Raw genomic sequence first — 17,842 nt, 5'->3', positions numbered from 1 at the left:
TCTACAAATGTCAAGTAGGTTAAGTTGGGTTGGTAGTGTTGCTCAGGTTTTATAACTTGAGTTTCTGTCTGCATACCCTACGAATTACTGAGAATGGAGTGATAGAACTTCCAATTATAATTGTTTATTTTTCTATTTATCATTTCATCCTATCAGTTTTTGCATCAGGAATTTTGAAATTTTACAATTACATGCATACACATGTAGGTTTCCTTGGATCTTCCTGATGAAATGACTTTATCATTATGAAATTTTTAAAAAATTAATTTCAGAGGTAGAATTTAGTGATCCATCAGTTGTATATAACACCCAGTGCTCATTACATCACGTGCCCTCCTTAATGCCCATCACCCAATTATCCCTTCCCCCCACCCACCTCCCCTCCAGCAACCCTCAGTTTGTTTCCTAGAGTTCAGCATCTCTTATGGTTTGCCTCCCTATTTTCCTCTTACTTTATTTTTCCTTCCCTTCTCCTATGTTCATGTTTTTATTTCTTAAATTCCACATAAAAGTGAAATCATATGGTATTTGTCTTTCTCTGACTGACTTATTTCACTTAGTATAATACCCTCTAGTTCCATCCATGTCATTGCAAATGGCAAGATTTCATTCTTTCTGATGGCTGAGTAATATTCCATTGTATATATATACCACATCTTCTTTATCCATTCATCTGTCGATAGATATCTGAGCTCTTTCCATAGTTTGGCTATTGTGGACATTGCTGCTATGAACACTGGTGGGCACGTGCCCCTTTCGAATCACTATGTTTGTTTCCTTTGGATAAATACCCTGTAGTGCAATTGCTGGGTTGTAGGGTAGCTATATTTTTAACTTTTTTCCAGAGTGGCTGCAGCAGGTTGCATTTCCATCAACAGTGTAAGAGGGTTACCCTTTCTCTACATCCTCACCAACATCTATTGTTTCCTGACTTGTTAATTTTAGCTATTCTGACCAGCGTGACATGGTATCTCACTGTGGTTTTGATTTGTACTCCCCTGATCCTGAGTGATGCTGAGCATTTTTTCATGTGTCTGTTGGCCACTTGAAACGGTCTTCTTTATCTCTGGTAATATTCCTTGTTTTGAAGTGTTTTTACAATAACACAGTCACTCCAGCTTTGTCATGATTAGTATTAGAGTGATGCTGAACATTTTTTCATGTGTCTGTTGGCCACTTGAAACGGTCTTCTTTATCTCTGGTAATATTCCTTGTTTTGAAGTGTTTTTACGATAACAGTCACTCCAGCTTTGTCATGATTAGTATTTGCATGCTTTTGCCTAGTTGTCTTCTTCCATCCTTTTAATTTTAACCTATGCATATATTTATATTTAAAGTGCATCATATAATTATCATGCAGGTGGGTCTTGTTTTTTTTTTTTATCCAGTCCAACAATGTCTGCTTTTTAATGTTAGACCGCTTATTCTAATTATCAATATGGTAAAGTTTAAATCTACCGTCTTGTCTTTTGTTCTCTATTAGTCTCATTTGTTCTTTGCATTTTCTTGTGACTTCTCTTGGATTATGTAAAAAACCCCATTTTATCTTCACTAGTATTAGCTAGACTTCCACTTAAAAAAATTATTGCTCTAGGCATTACCATATGTATCTTTTATAACTTATTAGTCTGTCTTCAAATAACATACTAGTCATATAATGTGAGACCCTCACGACAGCATATGTCCATTCCCCTGATCATCTTACGCAGCACTGCTGTCATATGTTAACTTCTATGTGTTATAAGCTCTACAATATGGTGTTATATTCCTTCATGTAGACCCACTTTCCATCTGATATCATGTTCATTTTGCTTGAAGAACTTCCTTTATTTTTTGAAGATTTATTTATTCTATAGAGAGAGAGAGCATGAGTGGGAGGGGCAGAGGGAGAGGGATAGAGAATCTCAAGCAGACTTGTGCCAAGCGCGGAGCCCCACGTAGGGCTTATCTCACGATCCTGAGATCATGACTTGAGCTGAAGCCAAGAGTTGGATGCTCAACCAACTGTACCACCCAGGTGCCTCTATTTTTGATAATGAAGGTTTGCCGACAGCAAGTTTTATATGAAAAAGTCTTAATTTTGCTTTCACTTTTGAAAGATACTTGGTGGATATAGAATTTTAGGTTAAGGATTTTTTTTTTTTTACCCTAGACTTTCAGTGATGTCTTTTGACTTTCATTTGGTTTATATCGTTCCAATTGAGAAAACTGAATTCTTTGTTCTTCTCTATATTTTAGGGTATGAAAACATTTTTTTCTTGAAAAAAATGTTTTGTTTTGTTTTCTGTTTGCTTTTAAGATTTTTCTTTTTATTACTGGCTTTCAGAAATGGATTACGATGTACCTTGCTACGGTTTTCTTTGTATTTATCCTGCTTGGAATTTACTAAAGTTCTTAATTATGTAGGTTTGTACTTTTCATTAAATTTAGAAGACTTCTGACCATATGTGTATGTTGGACCACTTGATGTTATCCCACAGTTCATTAAAAGTCTGATTCCTTTTTTCCAGCCTTTTTCCTTTTCTCTTTAAATCCTTCTTTAATTTGGATAGTTTCTTTCCAAACTATTTGGTCAGGTACTATTTCTTCCAGTTTACCAATTTGTTTTCCTTCTTCATTGTCTAATATGCTGATTATATTCCATCCATGGAACTTTAAGTATTTTCTTTTTTTAAATTTGGTTCTATTTTGTATCTTTTATTTCTCTTATTTTGTTCCTGTTCACTTTTTATCTTTGAGCATATTTCTTTTTTTTTTAATTCTTAGATTTTATTTATGTAATCTCTGCCCCCAATGCAGGGCTCGAACTCACAACCTCAAGATCAAGAGTTGCATGCTTTACTGACTGAACCAGCTGGGTGCCCTTTGGAGCATATTTCTTTCAGCTCTTTCAAAGTCCTTGTCTGTTAATTCTGTCATCTCTGTCATTTCTAAGTTTGTTTCTCTTGACTGATTTTTCTCCTGGTTATGGATTCCATTTTTTGTTCTCTGTATCTCTAGTGATTTTTTTAAATTGGATGATGGATATTATAAATTTTAAATGGTTGTGTGTTGAATTCCATTCTCTTCTTTTAACAGAACACAGTGGGCTGTGTGATAAGCTATCGAGTTGTATGTAGTTCAGCTCAATCCTTTCAAAGCTTGTTTTTTGGTTTTATTAGGGTAAGGCTATAGTTGCCTTTGTTCTAAGATGAGTTTATACCCAGATGTTCAGTAAGAATCTGCCACTACAGCTGGTCAGAACTGAAACATTTCCCACCTCTGAGCATAAAGCTCCTTGGTCATTCTTTGCCAAGATTTATGGGGTTTTACTCCATGCATGTGTGGCTTAATACTTCAGCAAGAACTGAAGAGGACTCTATGCTAACCTCCTGGAGCTCCTTCTCTGAGTGGCTCCCTCCTTCTGACACTATACTCTTTCCCTTCATTCCGGTTGCCTCAACCTCTCTGAATGAATCTCTGTTTCCTCACCTCAGCAAGACAGCCATTCTCTGCTTGGGAGTTCCTCTACTGCACCGCAGTCTAGGAGGAAAGCTGGGCACTCTGTACAGCTCATCTCATTCATTCCCTTCTCTCAGGGACTGTAGTCCTATACTGCAATATCTGAAAATTTTTTTATTACATCTTACTTAGTTTGTAGTTGTTCATGGCAGAAAAGTTAAGTCTGGGCCCTTTACTCCATCCTACTCTCTCCATATACATTTATGACTTTTTTCTCGTTACATTACTAACACATTTACATCAACACACATACTTCTACAACACTATTTTTAATGGCTGAATACTACTGTATCATATAAATCTAATTTGTGCAATTGATCCTTTATTTCTAGAAATTTAAGGGTTTCCAAAGTTTTATTTTTCACACACAGCACTGTAATGAACATTTTTATACTTCCCTATATACTTAATTTTAATTTCTTTAGGTAACTATTCAAAGAATTTTGGGGTCAAAGGCTTACATATTTGTAAAGTTTTTGATGTTGACAAAAGGTCTCCCAGAAAGATTTACACTCCCATTCACAGTATGTAAACTTATATTTCCTTTAAAACTTGTTAGTGGAAAATCTGCATTAATTCAATATTTTTTGGAAAAAGTATACTATGTGCTAAGCGTTGTGCTAAAAGGATGGAAACTTACAGATTAATAAAGCCGCTGACACTGAAAAGAACTGAGTCCTTTCAGGAAGACATATGTAAAGAAACAATGACAGAGCAATGTAATATAGCTACAATACAGATGTGCACTAAATACCAATGGTAAGGGGAGCCTGAAAGGAACAGTCCAGCCTAAGTGTCTAAAGTGAATATGAAAGAATGAAGGGTGGGGTCATCAGACACACCTGCGGAGACAGAGAGAGGAGAACATTCCTAGCAAAGAGAACTGCACATGCAGAGGTGGTAAGGAGAGGAGAAGCATTACCTATTGAGAAACTATTAAGGCACAGGTAAGGGATTTGTAGAACATAAGCTAGAAAAGTTTTCAGGGTCTAAGTCAGTAAGGATTCTATCTATCTTTCTAAGGAGTCTGGATTTTATCCTAAAAACAAAAACATAACCAGGTTTATATACAGGAAGTAGTGTTTTAGTGGCAGCTTGGGAGACTCACTAGAAGCAGTAAGTTAGGGTAGAAACATTGGTTACTAAGTTATGGCAGTAGAGCAGGCTAAAGGTGATGGAATTTTGAAATAAGGAAATATATGGATTGAACGCGTTAGCTTTTCAGGAGACAGAACTGATGGCCTTGAAAACTGACTACACAGTGGAATGAGGCAGATCCAAGAGTCAAAAGCGACTCATGTCTAGCTTGGGAAACTGGGTGAGCTGGTGATACCGTTCATTAAGCCTGGGAATATGGGAAACAGTCCAGGTTTGACCTGACAAACTATACCTTTATTCAGAACTGGACACTCTACAAGATGAACAGACTCACATTATCATGAGTCAGCAGCATGAATTAGCATGATCTATCCGTCCCAACTGCTAGATTTCAAACTGAAGGCCCCCACAACTTAGAGGTCTGCTTTATTTTTGAAAGCACTGATGAATCTGTATTCATACCTTTTATTTTACTGTATCTTAAATCTTGTACCCTATAGTTTAGAAATGATTTAATAATCTTAGTTAAAAAGTAACTAATTATTATAGATTCCCAAATCATTTTTCAAATTTATATATATATTTTTAAGATTTTATGTATTTATTTGACAGAGAGAGCACAAGCAGGGGAAGTGGCAGGCAGAGAGAGAGGGAGAAGCAGGCTCCCCACAGAGCAGGGAGCCGGAAGCAGGGCTCGATCCCAGGACCCTGGGATCATGACTCGAGCTGTGGGCAGACGCTTAACTGACTGAGCCACCCAGGCGCCCCACCCCTCAAATTTATACTTCTAATTTTCATCATGAAACTGGAAACTGAAGGGTTTTTTAATTCTATCATGAGGTACCTGGAGATTCCCATGGTTCTAACCTTTGTCTGGATCCACAGTTGAAAGGGGAGAAGGAACTGGCTATATATTTCCTATGCTACTCTCCATTTTTAAATATTACATAATTTTCTAATGCTAATAAGTGATATTCCAAGATTTTATCAAGAGTATCAAAAACAGGGCGCCTGGGTGGCTCAGTTGGTTAGGCGGCTGCCTTTGGCTCAGGTCATGATCCTGGAGTCCCAGGATCGAGTCCCACTTCGGGCTCCCTGCTCAGCGGGGGGTCTGCTTCCCCTTCTGCCCTCTTCGCTCTCGTGCTCTCTGTCTCTCATTCTCTCTCTCTCTCAAATAAATAAATAAAAATCTTAAAAAAAAAAGTATCAAAAACATTCAAGTGCAGTTATTAAGAGGTGAAACTCTATAACTGATGACTAGCCCCAGAGGACTATATTTTACTTCTTCCTGTTTAAATCTGAGAAAGAGGGCACTGTTGTCGTTCTTTCCTCTACATTTTCATGTTATGCCCTAGTACCCTCTCACAGTGCTATTGATATAAAGAAAAAAGGTATGTACCAGAAAAGAGATTCATAATAGCCCCCAAACAATCCAGCTATCTTTCAGTGAGTGAACACATAAACTATTATACATAGACACCATGGAATACTACTCAACACTAAAAAGCAATACTACTGATGCAACTCTGAGGACCTGTGGGGGAATTATGCTAAGTTAAAGAAGTCAATCTCAGAAAGACACATACTATATCATCATATAACACCCATGGATAGTTGTGCAAGTTGATTGTGGTGACCATTACGTGAATCTATACATGACAAAATTGCATAGAGCTATACACACACACACACTAACACACTAAAACTTTATAAATGGGTCAAATACTTTCTGAACTGCTACCTTCCCTCTTTCTTAAAAGGAAAGACAAATCTTTTACCTGTGCTGCAGTTTGATAGGGCTTCTTTTGTCAGATCAATCACAGAATCAAATTTCTTCTTCTCTACAGCCTGAAAAGTTGTTAAAAAACTAAGATTTTGCCTCAATAGCAGAAAATATTTAAAAAAAAGAAAACACAGATTCTAAATTGCCTTTTAGAAGCTGGAGACTGAATATTCTGTTAAGTCCTTACCGTTTAACTCTATTAGGAGAGAGAAGCTCATGAAATACTATATGGTTTCTGAGAATATGACTAAGCAAAATCTGAGTTAGTGTGGTAAATAAGTATGGTTGTGAAATAGGTTTGTCACTGTTTTAATGTTTAAGCTAGCCTGGAACCTGGGTATGCTAACTAGTCAGGCATTAATTTCACAGAGAAAGAATCTCCCAAAGAATGAATGACAAAACTAAGTCATCCCCCCAGGTAGCGACACTAAAGTTCACAGAACTAACATACTCAAATAAACAACATTCAGAGACAACATTTATTACCTACCGTAACTTCTGTTTCAGCACCAGGTGAATTATTAGAATTGTTAGAATTTCCTGATGTAGTTTTTCCAGTATCTGGAAGAAAATTATTAAAATATCAACATTTGACAAATTTAGTAAACTATTAAACATTTATGAACTTTGTAACATATGAATGCTGAAACACAATGAGGATGCTCATTAACCATTTATTACATAATCACAAAAAAGTAATTCAATTGACATTACCTATTCCAAAGACCAAGGAACCAATTCAAACAAAAAAAAATCTAATTTGGATTCAAAAGATTTTGTCCTTCTGTAACTTTACAACTATATTAGTAACTCTTTTTTGAAAATGCATCTGTAAATTGATATGGCATTTGAGGAAACAGACTTGGAAATGTACATATTCTTTATTCACAGTATCTCTAACCCAGACTCTGGAGATGACTGAGGAGCATTCTATCTAGAACCAGGAGAAAACCTCAGATAAATGCTTAATATCCCTTGTAAATATCTGATTCACAATCTTAACAGTCTGAGCCCTGGGAGCAATCGAGTGGCTCTGTAAGTGAAGGCAAAGCTTTCTGAAATCAAGAGGCAAATACTCTAAAATAGTAAAACATGAAAAGGAAATGGGAAATTTTGAATGAGGACTTAATAGGCCAACAAGATAGCCATTTTAAGAGAGAGGAACTTTATTAGAAATCTGAGGGTAAAGATTTTTTCATAAGACAGAAACTCTAAAGAGGAACAAAGTATTCTCAAAAAACCAAAAGTTAAAAAAAAATCAAAGATGCTAAAGAATAGCCAAACTTTAAATCTTAAGACAAAACAAAAAGACAGACAAAACCAAATCACTACCACCAACACAGGCCAGAGCAAACACAGAAAAATAATGAAATATTTGAAAGGTTAAGTAGTTTTGTACCTTACAAATCCATTAAACACAGTAAACAAACAAAAGGCCATAAATTGATAAACACGAGGTTAGAAAGAAACCTCAATTATATGAAGGAATCACTTATTTATTCAGATAATATTAATCATATTATTAAATTATAATATATAATTACATATAAATTAAAACACTTGAAAGAAGAATTAAAATTTTTATTTTAATGAAAGATAATATTCAATTCTCTATTTTAAGCAAATACTGATTTGAGGCTTTCTAATTTCATAGATCATATTTTAATCAACTTAAGATACCTGTTGGATTTGATGTAATTGGAGTTGTCAAATTAGGACTTTCCACAGAAACCAACGTAACATCATCACTGTTACTAAAATGATAAAATTAAAAACAAAAATAAACTAAACATGCATTATCAGGCTGAAACATGCAGTCAATGGTTAGAATTCTTCTGACTTACCATTTCATAACTGACACATTTTAATCTAACAATTGTGGTGGGGAACTGGAGATAAAACCAAATACTCGGGCGCCTGGGTGGCTCAGTTGGTTAAGCGACTGCCTTCGGCTCAGGTCATGATCCCAGGGTCCTGGGATCGAGTCCCACATCGGGCTCCCGGCTCAGCAGGGAGCCTCCTTCTCCCTCTGACCCTCTCCTCTCTCATGCTGTTTCTCTCTCGCTCGCTCTCTAATAAATAAATAAAATCTTTTAAAAAAAAAACACCAAATACTCAAGAAACCCATATGTTGCCAGTTACATGACCAAAAGTGTCCAATAATGGATCCTTAAAACTTACTAGAGACCCATTTACAACGAATCCAAATATATAACCTATAAGCATACAATATACATAAATGTACAAAATATACAAAAGTCACCAAGGCAAGTACATATACTTGCCTTGATGAAAATGAAAAGTATAACTGAAAAAAACCCAGTAAGACACTTTGACTCTTAATAGCTATAGGACTGTGACAAATAAGGCTATTAAAAAATTAGTCCTGCCACGATTCTACATTATATCACTATAGTAGAAATATTGACCACACATTTACTAAACTAAGAGAGAGGGTAAATGATGCTCATTATGGTTATTGCTCCCATTTGACCCTGACTCCACTTTCATGAGTTTGATATTTAAATCAGAATCTTTAAGATCTTGACACAAATTTCAATGAGCCCATAAAATTGCTATGCATAGTTATACCACTTTCTTACAGATGTTTTTAATTTTTAGCTTTTGTACTTAGGTCTATGATGCATTTCAAATTATTTTTGTATATGGTGTGAAGTAAGAGGGGAGGTTCACTTTTCCCCTCTGGCTATTCCTGCAACAGCTGCTGACTGTCTTTTCTCCAATAAATTACCTTGGCCTCTTTGTTGAAAACCAATGGACAATATATAATAGTCTCTAATCTGGCCACCAATTTATAGGTTTATCCTAAGACAACACCATTGTCTTAATTACTATAACTTTATAGAAGTCTTAAACTTAGTGTCTGTCTTCCAACTTTGTTCTTCTAACACTGCTTTCATCTTCTAAGTCTTTTGCATTTCACGTAAGTTTTCAATCAGCTTGTTACTTTCTACAAAAAAGGCTGCCAGGATTTTGACTGAGAGTGCATTAAATGTAAAGAATGATTTGGGTGAAGTGACATTAATAATGAATTTTCCCATATACTTACTGTCTCTAACCAACCTCCCCAGCCACGCCTCCCCACCAAAATTCTATAGCACAGTGGTATGCTTATTACAAAGGATAAACCTACACTGACACATCATTATCATGATCAAAGTCCATAGTACGATAGAGTTCACTCTTACTGGTATACATTCCACGCATTTTGACAAATATATAATGATACATATCCATCATTATAGTATCATACAGAATAGTTTCACTGCCCTAAAAATCCCTGAGCTCTGCCTATTCATCCCTCCTCATTAGCCCCTGGCAGTATTTGATCTTTTTACTGTCTTCATTGTTTCACCTTTTCTAGTATGTCATGTAGTTAGAATCATACAGTATATAGCCTTCTCAGACTAACTTCTTTCATTTAGTAATATGCATTTAAGTTTCCTCTGTGTTTTTTCATAGCTTGAAGGCTCATTTCTTTTTTAGTAACGTCCATTGTCTGAATGTAATGATTTATTTATCCATTCACCTACTGAAGGACATTTTGGTTGTGTCCACATTCTGGCAATTATGAATAAAACTGCATTGTATATGATTCTATTTTCTGTCCTTTCTTAGCCTATCAATTATACTTCTTTCTTAGGTGGTTCCCTTAAAGTCTCCAATATATATTTACAACTAATTCAAGTCCACTTTCAAATAATACTATACTCCTTCACAAGTAGTGGAACTACCTTACAATAACAAAATATTCCTAATTTCTCCTACCTGTTCCTTATATCATTGCTGTTATTCATTTAAAACACACATACACACACACACACACACATAAATACACTGTTGCTATTATTTTGAACAAACTGTCACATCAATTAAAAAGAGAAATAAATTTCTATTTTACTTTCACTCATTCCTTCAAAGATCTTGTCTGTAGATCTGATTTTCTGGCTTATTTTCCTTCTCTGTGAAGAATTTTTAACACTTCTTAGAAGGCAGGTCTACAGGCAACAAATACCCTAAATTTTTGTTTGTCTGAGAAAGTCTGTATTTCTCCTTCACTTTTGAAGGACAGTGTCACAGAGTACAGAATTTTAAGCTGGTGGTTTTGTTCTCTCAATACTTTAAAATATTTCACTCCACCCTCTTCTTGCTTGCATAGTTTCTAAGGAGACGTTGGATGCAGTTCTCATCTTTGCTCCACTTTGGGTAAGGTGTTTTTTCCTCTGGCTTCTTTCAAGATTTTATCTCTGATTTTCTGAATTTTAAATATTATATGCCTAAATGTAGTTTTTTGGTATTTATCCTGCTTAGTGTTCTTTGAGCTTGGTATTTAATGTTAATTTGGGGGAAATTCTTAGTCATTATGGCTTCAAACACTGTTTTTGTTCCTTTCTCTCTGCACACCCCCTCCCTTACCCTTCTGGTGCTCCCATTATGCTTAGGTTATTCCCTTTGTACTTTGTCCCATGTTCTTGGATATGTTTGTTGTCTTTTCTTCTCTTTACTTTTCTGTTTTGAAGTTCCTATTGTCAGACTCTCAAGCTCAGTGATCCTTTCCTCAGAGGTATCTAATCTACCAATAAGTCCATCAAAGTCATTCTTCATTGTTAGTTTTGATCTCAAGCATTTCCATTTCTCTGCTTATTTATTCACCTGTTTTTGCATTTTTTCTACTTTTTTTCACTGAAGCCCTTAGCAAATAGTTTTTCAAAATTCCTGGTCTGGCAAGTTAAACATTTCTGTCATAGCTGACTCTGCTTCTGATGCTTGTTTAGTCTCTTCAAATCATGTTTCTTATCTTTTAGTATGTCTTGTGATTTTTTGTTGAATGGTGGACCTGATGTCCTGGATAAAAGGACCTATGATAAACAGGCCTTTGGTAATGCAGTGGTTCTACTAATCCTATGATTAGCTCTCAGTCTTTTAAGTAAGTCTATGCCCCTGGAGTGTGAACTTCACTAGCACTTCTTAGTCACCCACCCCCTTTAGGTGGGACAGATGGCTGGAGCAGCTATAGTTGGGTATTCACTTCCTCCATATGGAAAGCTAGAGGGAGCAGTCCCCCAGGTAGGTTAAGTTCTAGTAGTAGTTTCTCCCTAGGACAGTCCTTGTTAAGAACAGAGTGGTCTGGTATATTTCAAAAGGTTCCTTTTGCCAACTGGCTGCTGCAAGCATGAAGGGATTTTTCTCCATTCACTGTCAGGACCTGGTAGAGCTCTTGGAGGTAAAACACAAAACTATGGGCCTCCCCCTGGAGTTTTTAACTCTTGATTTGTCTATTCTGAGCCTTCAGCAATTAGTTTACATTTTCCTAAACTGGCATTGGTTCCCATGGAAGCTTCTGCTTCTGGGTTTCTGCTCCAGTTCCCAAATATTGTGATTACCATTTCTCCCCATTTGTTGCTCCAATTTTGGGGGCAGTATTTTGCTCTGTGACCATACTTCTTTAATGGATCTAAGAAGAGGTGTTGATTTTTTCCAGTTTATTGAGCTTTTTACTTGTTAGAATGGAGTGATAACTCCTTATGTGCTAGATCACAAATCTGAAATCTACTTTGTAGTTCTGAAGTTAGGTCTTACAGATATTTTGGTAATCTTATCCCTTTGTATATCATGTTCTTTGACATTACTGTAAATAGTATTGATTTTAAACTTTAAATTCCAACTGTTTGTTGCCTGTATACAGAAACACCATAAATGGTATAATTTATATTATACACACACACACATATATATACACATACCACATAATATAGAGGAACAGTATGATATATACACACATATATGCCCTATATAGAAGCACAGAAAAATATTTTATATTACCCACATATTTATAATATCCAGTACTCTTCATCTCTTCACCTTTGCATAGATCCAAATTTCCATCTGATTTTATTTTCCTTCTGCCTGTAAAGCTTCAACATTTTCTGCAGTGCAGATCCACTGCTGATGTATTCTCCACACTCCCCAAACTTTTTTTTTTAGTGTGAAAATGTCTGTTTTCCCCTAATACCTGAAAGATATTTTCACACAGTGTAGAAATTTTAATGGGTAGTTTTTCTTTCAACATTTTAGAGACGTCTTCTGCATTTCAAAACTTTAGAGATGTCTTTTAGTTTGCATAGTGCACAGCAAGAGGTCTCCTGATCTTTTTTGTTCCTTTCTTTGTAATGAGTCTTTTCTCTCTGGCTGCTTTTAAGATTTTCTTGTCACTACTGGCTTTCACCAATCTGATTATGATGTGGTTTTCCTTTATGCTTCTCAACCATTTTTTTTTTTTAAATATTTATAGGCTTTGAATTTTCACCAAATTTGGAAAAATTTTAGATGTTACATCTTTCCTCCCTCCCCGCCACCCCTAGCCTGGTGAAACTTCAATGATATATATATATTAGACTGCTTGATACTGTTCCAAAGGTCTCTGATGCTCTGTTCATCTTCTTTGTTAGTCTTTTTTCTCCCCATGCCTTTGAACAGTTGCTATTGTTATTCCACTGTCCTTTTTAAAATCAACAATTATCTATTTTGTTGTTAATCCTAATCAATGTACTTTTCATACTTCAGTTATTGTCTTTTTCATTTCTAGTTCAACTTGGGTTTTTTTTTTAACATCTGCCATTTTCACATTTTCCTTTATATTGTTGGGACATGAACACTAAATTGATAATAGCTGTTTTATGTTGTTGTCCATCAAACACATTGTTTCTAGGTCTGTTTCTAGCATTTCAGTTTTCTCCTTACTATGAATTATATTTTTTGCTACTTTGCATGTCTGGTAATTTTTGATTAGATGTCAGACATTGTAGAATTTACACTGCTGAATGATGGATGTTTCATTCTTTCAAAGAGTGCTGGACCATGGACGCCTGGGTGTTTCAGTTGGTTAAGCGTCTACCTTCGGCTTAGGTCATGATCTCAGGGTCTTGGCATCAAGCCCTGAGTCAGGCTCCATGCTCAGTGGGGAGCCTGCTTTCCCCCCTCCCTCTGCCCATTGCTCCCCGTGCTTGTGCTCTGTCAAATAAATAAATAAAATCTTAAAAAGAAAAGAAAAGAAAAAGAATGGAGGACAATTCTGACATACAGTTAAATTACTCAGGATTACTTCCATCCTTTGTGTCCTTTTAGCTTTTTGGAAGTAGGACCACAGCAGTTTTTAGTCTAGGACTAAGCCAGCCTCACTACAGCTACACCCACATAAGGACTCTCTCTACCTGTGGTTCCATATTATAAGTTTTTTTCATTATAGCCAGTGGGAAAGCAAAATGTTCCCAGTCCTGTACAATATCCAAAAAATGTTTGGTCTTCTTTTCAATGGTTCTTTCCCCAGCCTCTTGTAGTTTCATCCTTTGCATGCATAGATCTGCATTCAGCCAATGATTCAAGAAGTTCCCTCTGCAGATCATCAGAGGTCTATCTTTACACAATTTGCTTTCTTCATTGTTCTGCCTCACAAATTCTAGCCAACTCAGATTCCCCAATCTCTGATGTATATGTAGCAAGACCTTAGAGGCTGTTTGGGCTCCTCCTGCCTCTGCCCTTTACCTGCAAAATGCCTCCAGGCAGTAAGCTTGAACAATGGTAGGGTGCATTTCACCTGTTTCCCTCTCCCAGGGAGATTGCTCCCTGTTGAACAATGTCTGCACACAATTCTTTTTCTTTTTTAGTTTGGTTTTCTGCTTGTTGACAACAAAAGAACAATTCCTGTAGCAATTAATACTTCAAGAAGCAGACATTTCCTACACATTCATTTTAGTTTTGTGAAATCAACTGGTTTTCACGCACATTTTAGAACAGATTTAATTCAGTAATTTTTCCCAAATTTATCAATAAGAGATTCTAACAGCCATTCTTTCTAAGTTCAGTAAACAAAAACAAATGTTCAGATCTAAATTTGATCAAGAATATTTCATTCTTCTGTTTTTGGTCTCTAACAAAACTTAGAAAGTTTACTTTGTATATATTTTTTTCTCCTAGTAATAGTCATCATAGATTGATAACTATATTTATTTTGTTGCTTAACCATAGCAATTCTTTTCAGATGTTCACTACACTAGAGTCAAAATCTCTTATCAATCCCAAAATTCTTCATTTAACATTTCTAAAATATTTCTAATTTTTTGTTTTTAAAAAGTTTATGTATTTAAGTAATTTCTACCCCCGCAAGGTGGGGCTCGAACTCATGACTCCAAGATCAAGAGTCGCATGCTCCTCCAACTGAGCCAACCAGGAGACCAGCCAGGTGTCCCAATATTTCTAATATTTTAAGTATTTCTCCTTGCTGCTATAGTACATCAAATATAGCGTTATTTAGGAGTTTAAGAAAGCTAGCAGAAAGACTTTAAAAAGCAGAGTGGAATTTTTGGCTTTCTCACTGGGCTGAGGCAGTGAAGATTATAATTTGGGTCCCACCAAGGTGGAGGGACCCTAGTGAACACTCCAAGCTCTCAGCTGGGAATCCACAGAGGTCTATGTCTTAAAAGCCACAGTGAACCAGCCAGAGGTAGAAGGACCTTACCACATTAACAAGCCTCAATTTATACCATTCCCTGAGTAGATTAGGTGACCAGGTCCTACTCAGCCAGAGAGAACAAACCTTGTGTACAGTAAGATATTATTCCAGAGCCTCACCAATTTTTCAGAAATTATCAAGCGTGCCAAAAGACAGAACCAAATGACCAGAAACTGACAGAAAAACAACAGAAACAGCTATATAGATGATCCAGATGCTGGGGTTACAAAACAAGGACACTAAAAGAATTATGATTAATACTTTTAAGAATATTGAGGAAAGATGGATATAGTTAAAACCAGATGGAACGCTGATCAGAAAAGTAGAAACTATGGAAAGAAGGCTACAATGAAATTAAGAAGTCAATTCATATAAAGACACTATTACAAAAGTGGAAAGACTTGGAGTAGAAAAAGATATTTATAGTAAACATATCTAACAAAAAGCTTACGACAGGCAACTCAAAGGGAAAACATGCAAAAGTCTTAAGAGAAACTTCATAAAAGGTATCCAAATGGCTAACTAACATAAAAATGTGCTTAAGTACTTTAGAAGGAAATACAAATTAAAACCAAGACATGATGCTATAAACATACCAGTGTAGCTAAAGCAAAAAAGGCAGGTATTATCAAGTGATGGCAAGGATATGGAAGAACAAAAACCTCATTATACTTCCTAATGGGAATGTAGCTTTGGTATGACCTCCTTGGTAAAGTGTTTGGTAATATCTATTAAACCTGAAAATACATATACTCTATGACCTACCAGTTCCATTTACAGGCAAATGTCCAACAGAAATGTATGTACATTCACCAAAAGACATAAAAAGGAATGTTCAAAGCAGCACTAATAATTTCCCCAATCTGCAAACAACCCAGATGCCCATTAACATTGTGAATAAGTAAACTGAGGTATATTCGTGTGATGAGCACTATATAGCAACAAGAATGAAGAAACGATTGCCGCTAAGCAACAGCATAGATGAACCTCACAACACATAATGTTGGGCAAAAGAAGCAAGACACCAAAGAGTTCACTGAGTATGACTCCATTTATATAAACGTGAAAACCAAACAAAAACAACTTATGGTGTTAAAAGATAGTTGTTGACCTCTGAGAGTCGTGGACCTGGGGCAGCGAAGGAACTGAGAAAAAGAGACAACAGTAAAGCGAGGCACAGGGGACATCGAGCGAACACTCCGAGGTCCCGAGGTTTATTTTCCATAATCTAATATACCTTCTACAATGATATAGATCTATAATGATTTACAGCAGGGGCTTAATAAGGCACATTCTTCCACATACACAGGGTTAGTCAAGTGAAGCAATGGGAGTGGAGAAGGAATAAAGAAATCTGTAACTGGCTGTGATCAATTAATTGTAAACACCATTGTACTTGGACCTTAACACAGGATAAGAGAACAAAGAAGGGAATGCACAGTGTGCTTTTTACAGCTGGCTTCCTATCTGCAAAACATCTTCTGCTGCGTACTTTAGAACAGACCACACACATCCCAAGGGCATTTCACTCTGATCCTTTCAGGTTATTTTTAACCCTGCAATCTCGAGTTTTTAACCCTGCAATCTCGAGTTTTCTCAGAGATCTTGGGATCTGAACGAACATGCACCAGTGGTCGCTGTGGCGTTCTGTTTCCCACAGATAGTGGTTACTTAGGTCGGTGTGGTAGGAGTGGGATTAGTGACTAGGGGTGAGGCATGAGGCAGACTGGATGCCACTGATTTGATCTGGGAGATATTTACAAAATGGGTTTACTTTGCCAAAATTGCCAAGTGATGCACTTTTTGTTTGTGCAGTTCTCACTGGGCATTACGTTAATTAATTTTATTTAAATAGTATACATATGGGGCTTGTTTGTGTATTAATTATTATTCATTTTTAATATTTATTATTAATACTTACCCTGAGAAATTAATCTATCTGCAAACTAAAGATTGAAATTCTGTGAGTATTTAATGATACATTACTTTTATAAAACTGTTCCACTGACTGCTACCAACGATGGCTGTTTTTTTTTTAAGATTTATTTATTTATTTTAGAGAGAGAGAACAAGCGGGGGTGGGGGGAGCAGAGGGAGAGGGACAGAATCTCAAGCAGACTCCCCGCTGAGCTTGGAGCCCGATGGGGGGGCTAGATCCCACAACCCTGAGACCATGACCTGAGCTAAAATCAAGTCAGATGCTTAACCAGCTGAGCCACCCAAGTGCCCCTATGATGGCTGTTTTTTAAATGAACCATATTGGGAGGGAAATTGAAGACACTGCTGATTTTCATGTTCATCTGGATATACCTAACCTATGTTTTCTACTTTAATTTTACCTTGGAGAAAAATTTGTGTCTAAAATTAGTAATTACAATTCTCCAGGTAATGTTATAATATAGTAATTTAAGATCATGTGTTCTGGAGACAAACTGGGTCTAAATCTGGGTCTAAATCCACTGGTGGCTTTAGTGGCTTGGCCACTTACTAGCTGAGTGTTTTGGGGCAAGAACCTCTGCCTTGGTTTCTTCATCTATAAAAGAGGGAGAAGCTTCACAAGATTAAATTAATGTTAATGAAGAATGAGTAGGAAGGAGCACATGCAACACTGTAGGAAATTTCTTAAAATATTGTGGCTGGTAACTGCTTTCCCCTCTTTGATCTCTACAAATAGTTCTTCACATGAAGTTCAATGCCAGACTTAGGTTTTAGACATAATTCACGTTTCATTCAATCAACATTGGTGAAATAGTCTGTTCCTGGGTGACTTACACCTTGATGCTTCCTTTTCACTTTGGAAATGATTGCACATAGAGGCATTTTCTTCCTATTTAAGCAAGTTCCTTTTATTCAAACGTGTTCTGGTCCGTAGCCTTCTCTTCTATGAGCATCTTCAGCTCAGCTGTTACTGCCTTTCCCATTTCCTACAC

The 17,842-nt window shown here is 36.3% G+C and overlaps 1 protein-coding gene across 1 annotated transcript in view; it reads right to left on the bottom strand.

The window, feature by feature from the left end:
• The window catches only part of ATF7IP2 (activating transcription factor 7 interacting protein 2), a 69,121-nt gene that overhangs the window by 5,901 nt on the left and 45,378 nt on the right, over positions 1–17,842 (bottom strand). The window contains exons 7-9 of the mRNA XM_064592536.1: positions 8,063–8,136; positions 6,873–6,943; positions 6,378–6,447 (exon numbers count right to left, since the gene is read on the bottom strand). Of these exons, the coding sequence (XP_064448606.1) occupies positions 6,378–6,447; positions 6,873–6,943; positions 8,063–8,136 (215 nt within the window). The remainder of the gene's footprint in view (positions 1–6,377; positions 6,448–6,872; positions 6,944–8,062; positions 8,137–17,842) is intronic.

The sequence above is a fragment of the Mirounga angustirostris genome, unplaced genomic scaffold, assembly GCF_029215605.1.
Source record: "Mirounga angustirostris isolate CCGP_5_RB_7025 unplaced genomic scaffold, mMirAng1.0.hap1 SCAF_5, whole genome shotgun sequence".
Taxonomy (NCBI): Eukaryota; Metazoa; Chordata; class Mammalia; order Carnivora; family Phocidae; genus Mirounga; species Mirounga angustirostris.
The sequence above is the reverse complement of the archived record's forward strand: the minus strand, read 5'-3'. Positions and strand labels throughout refer to the sequence as shown.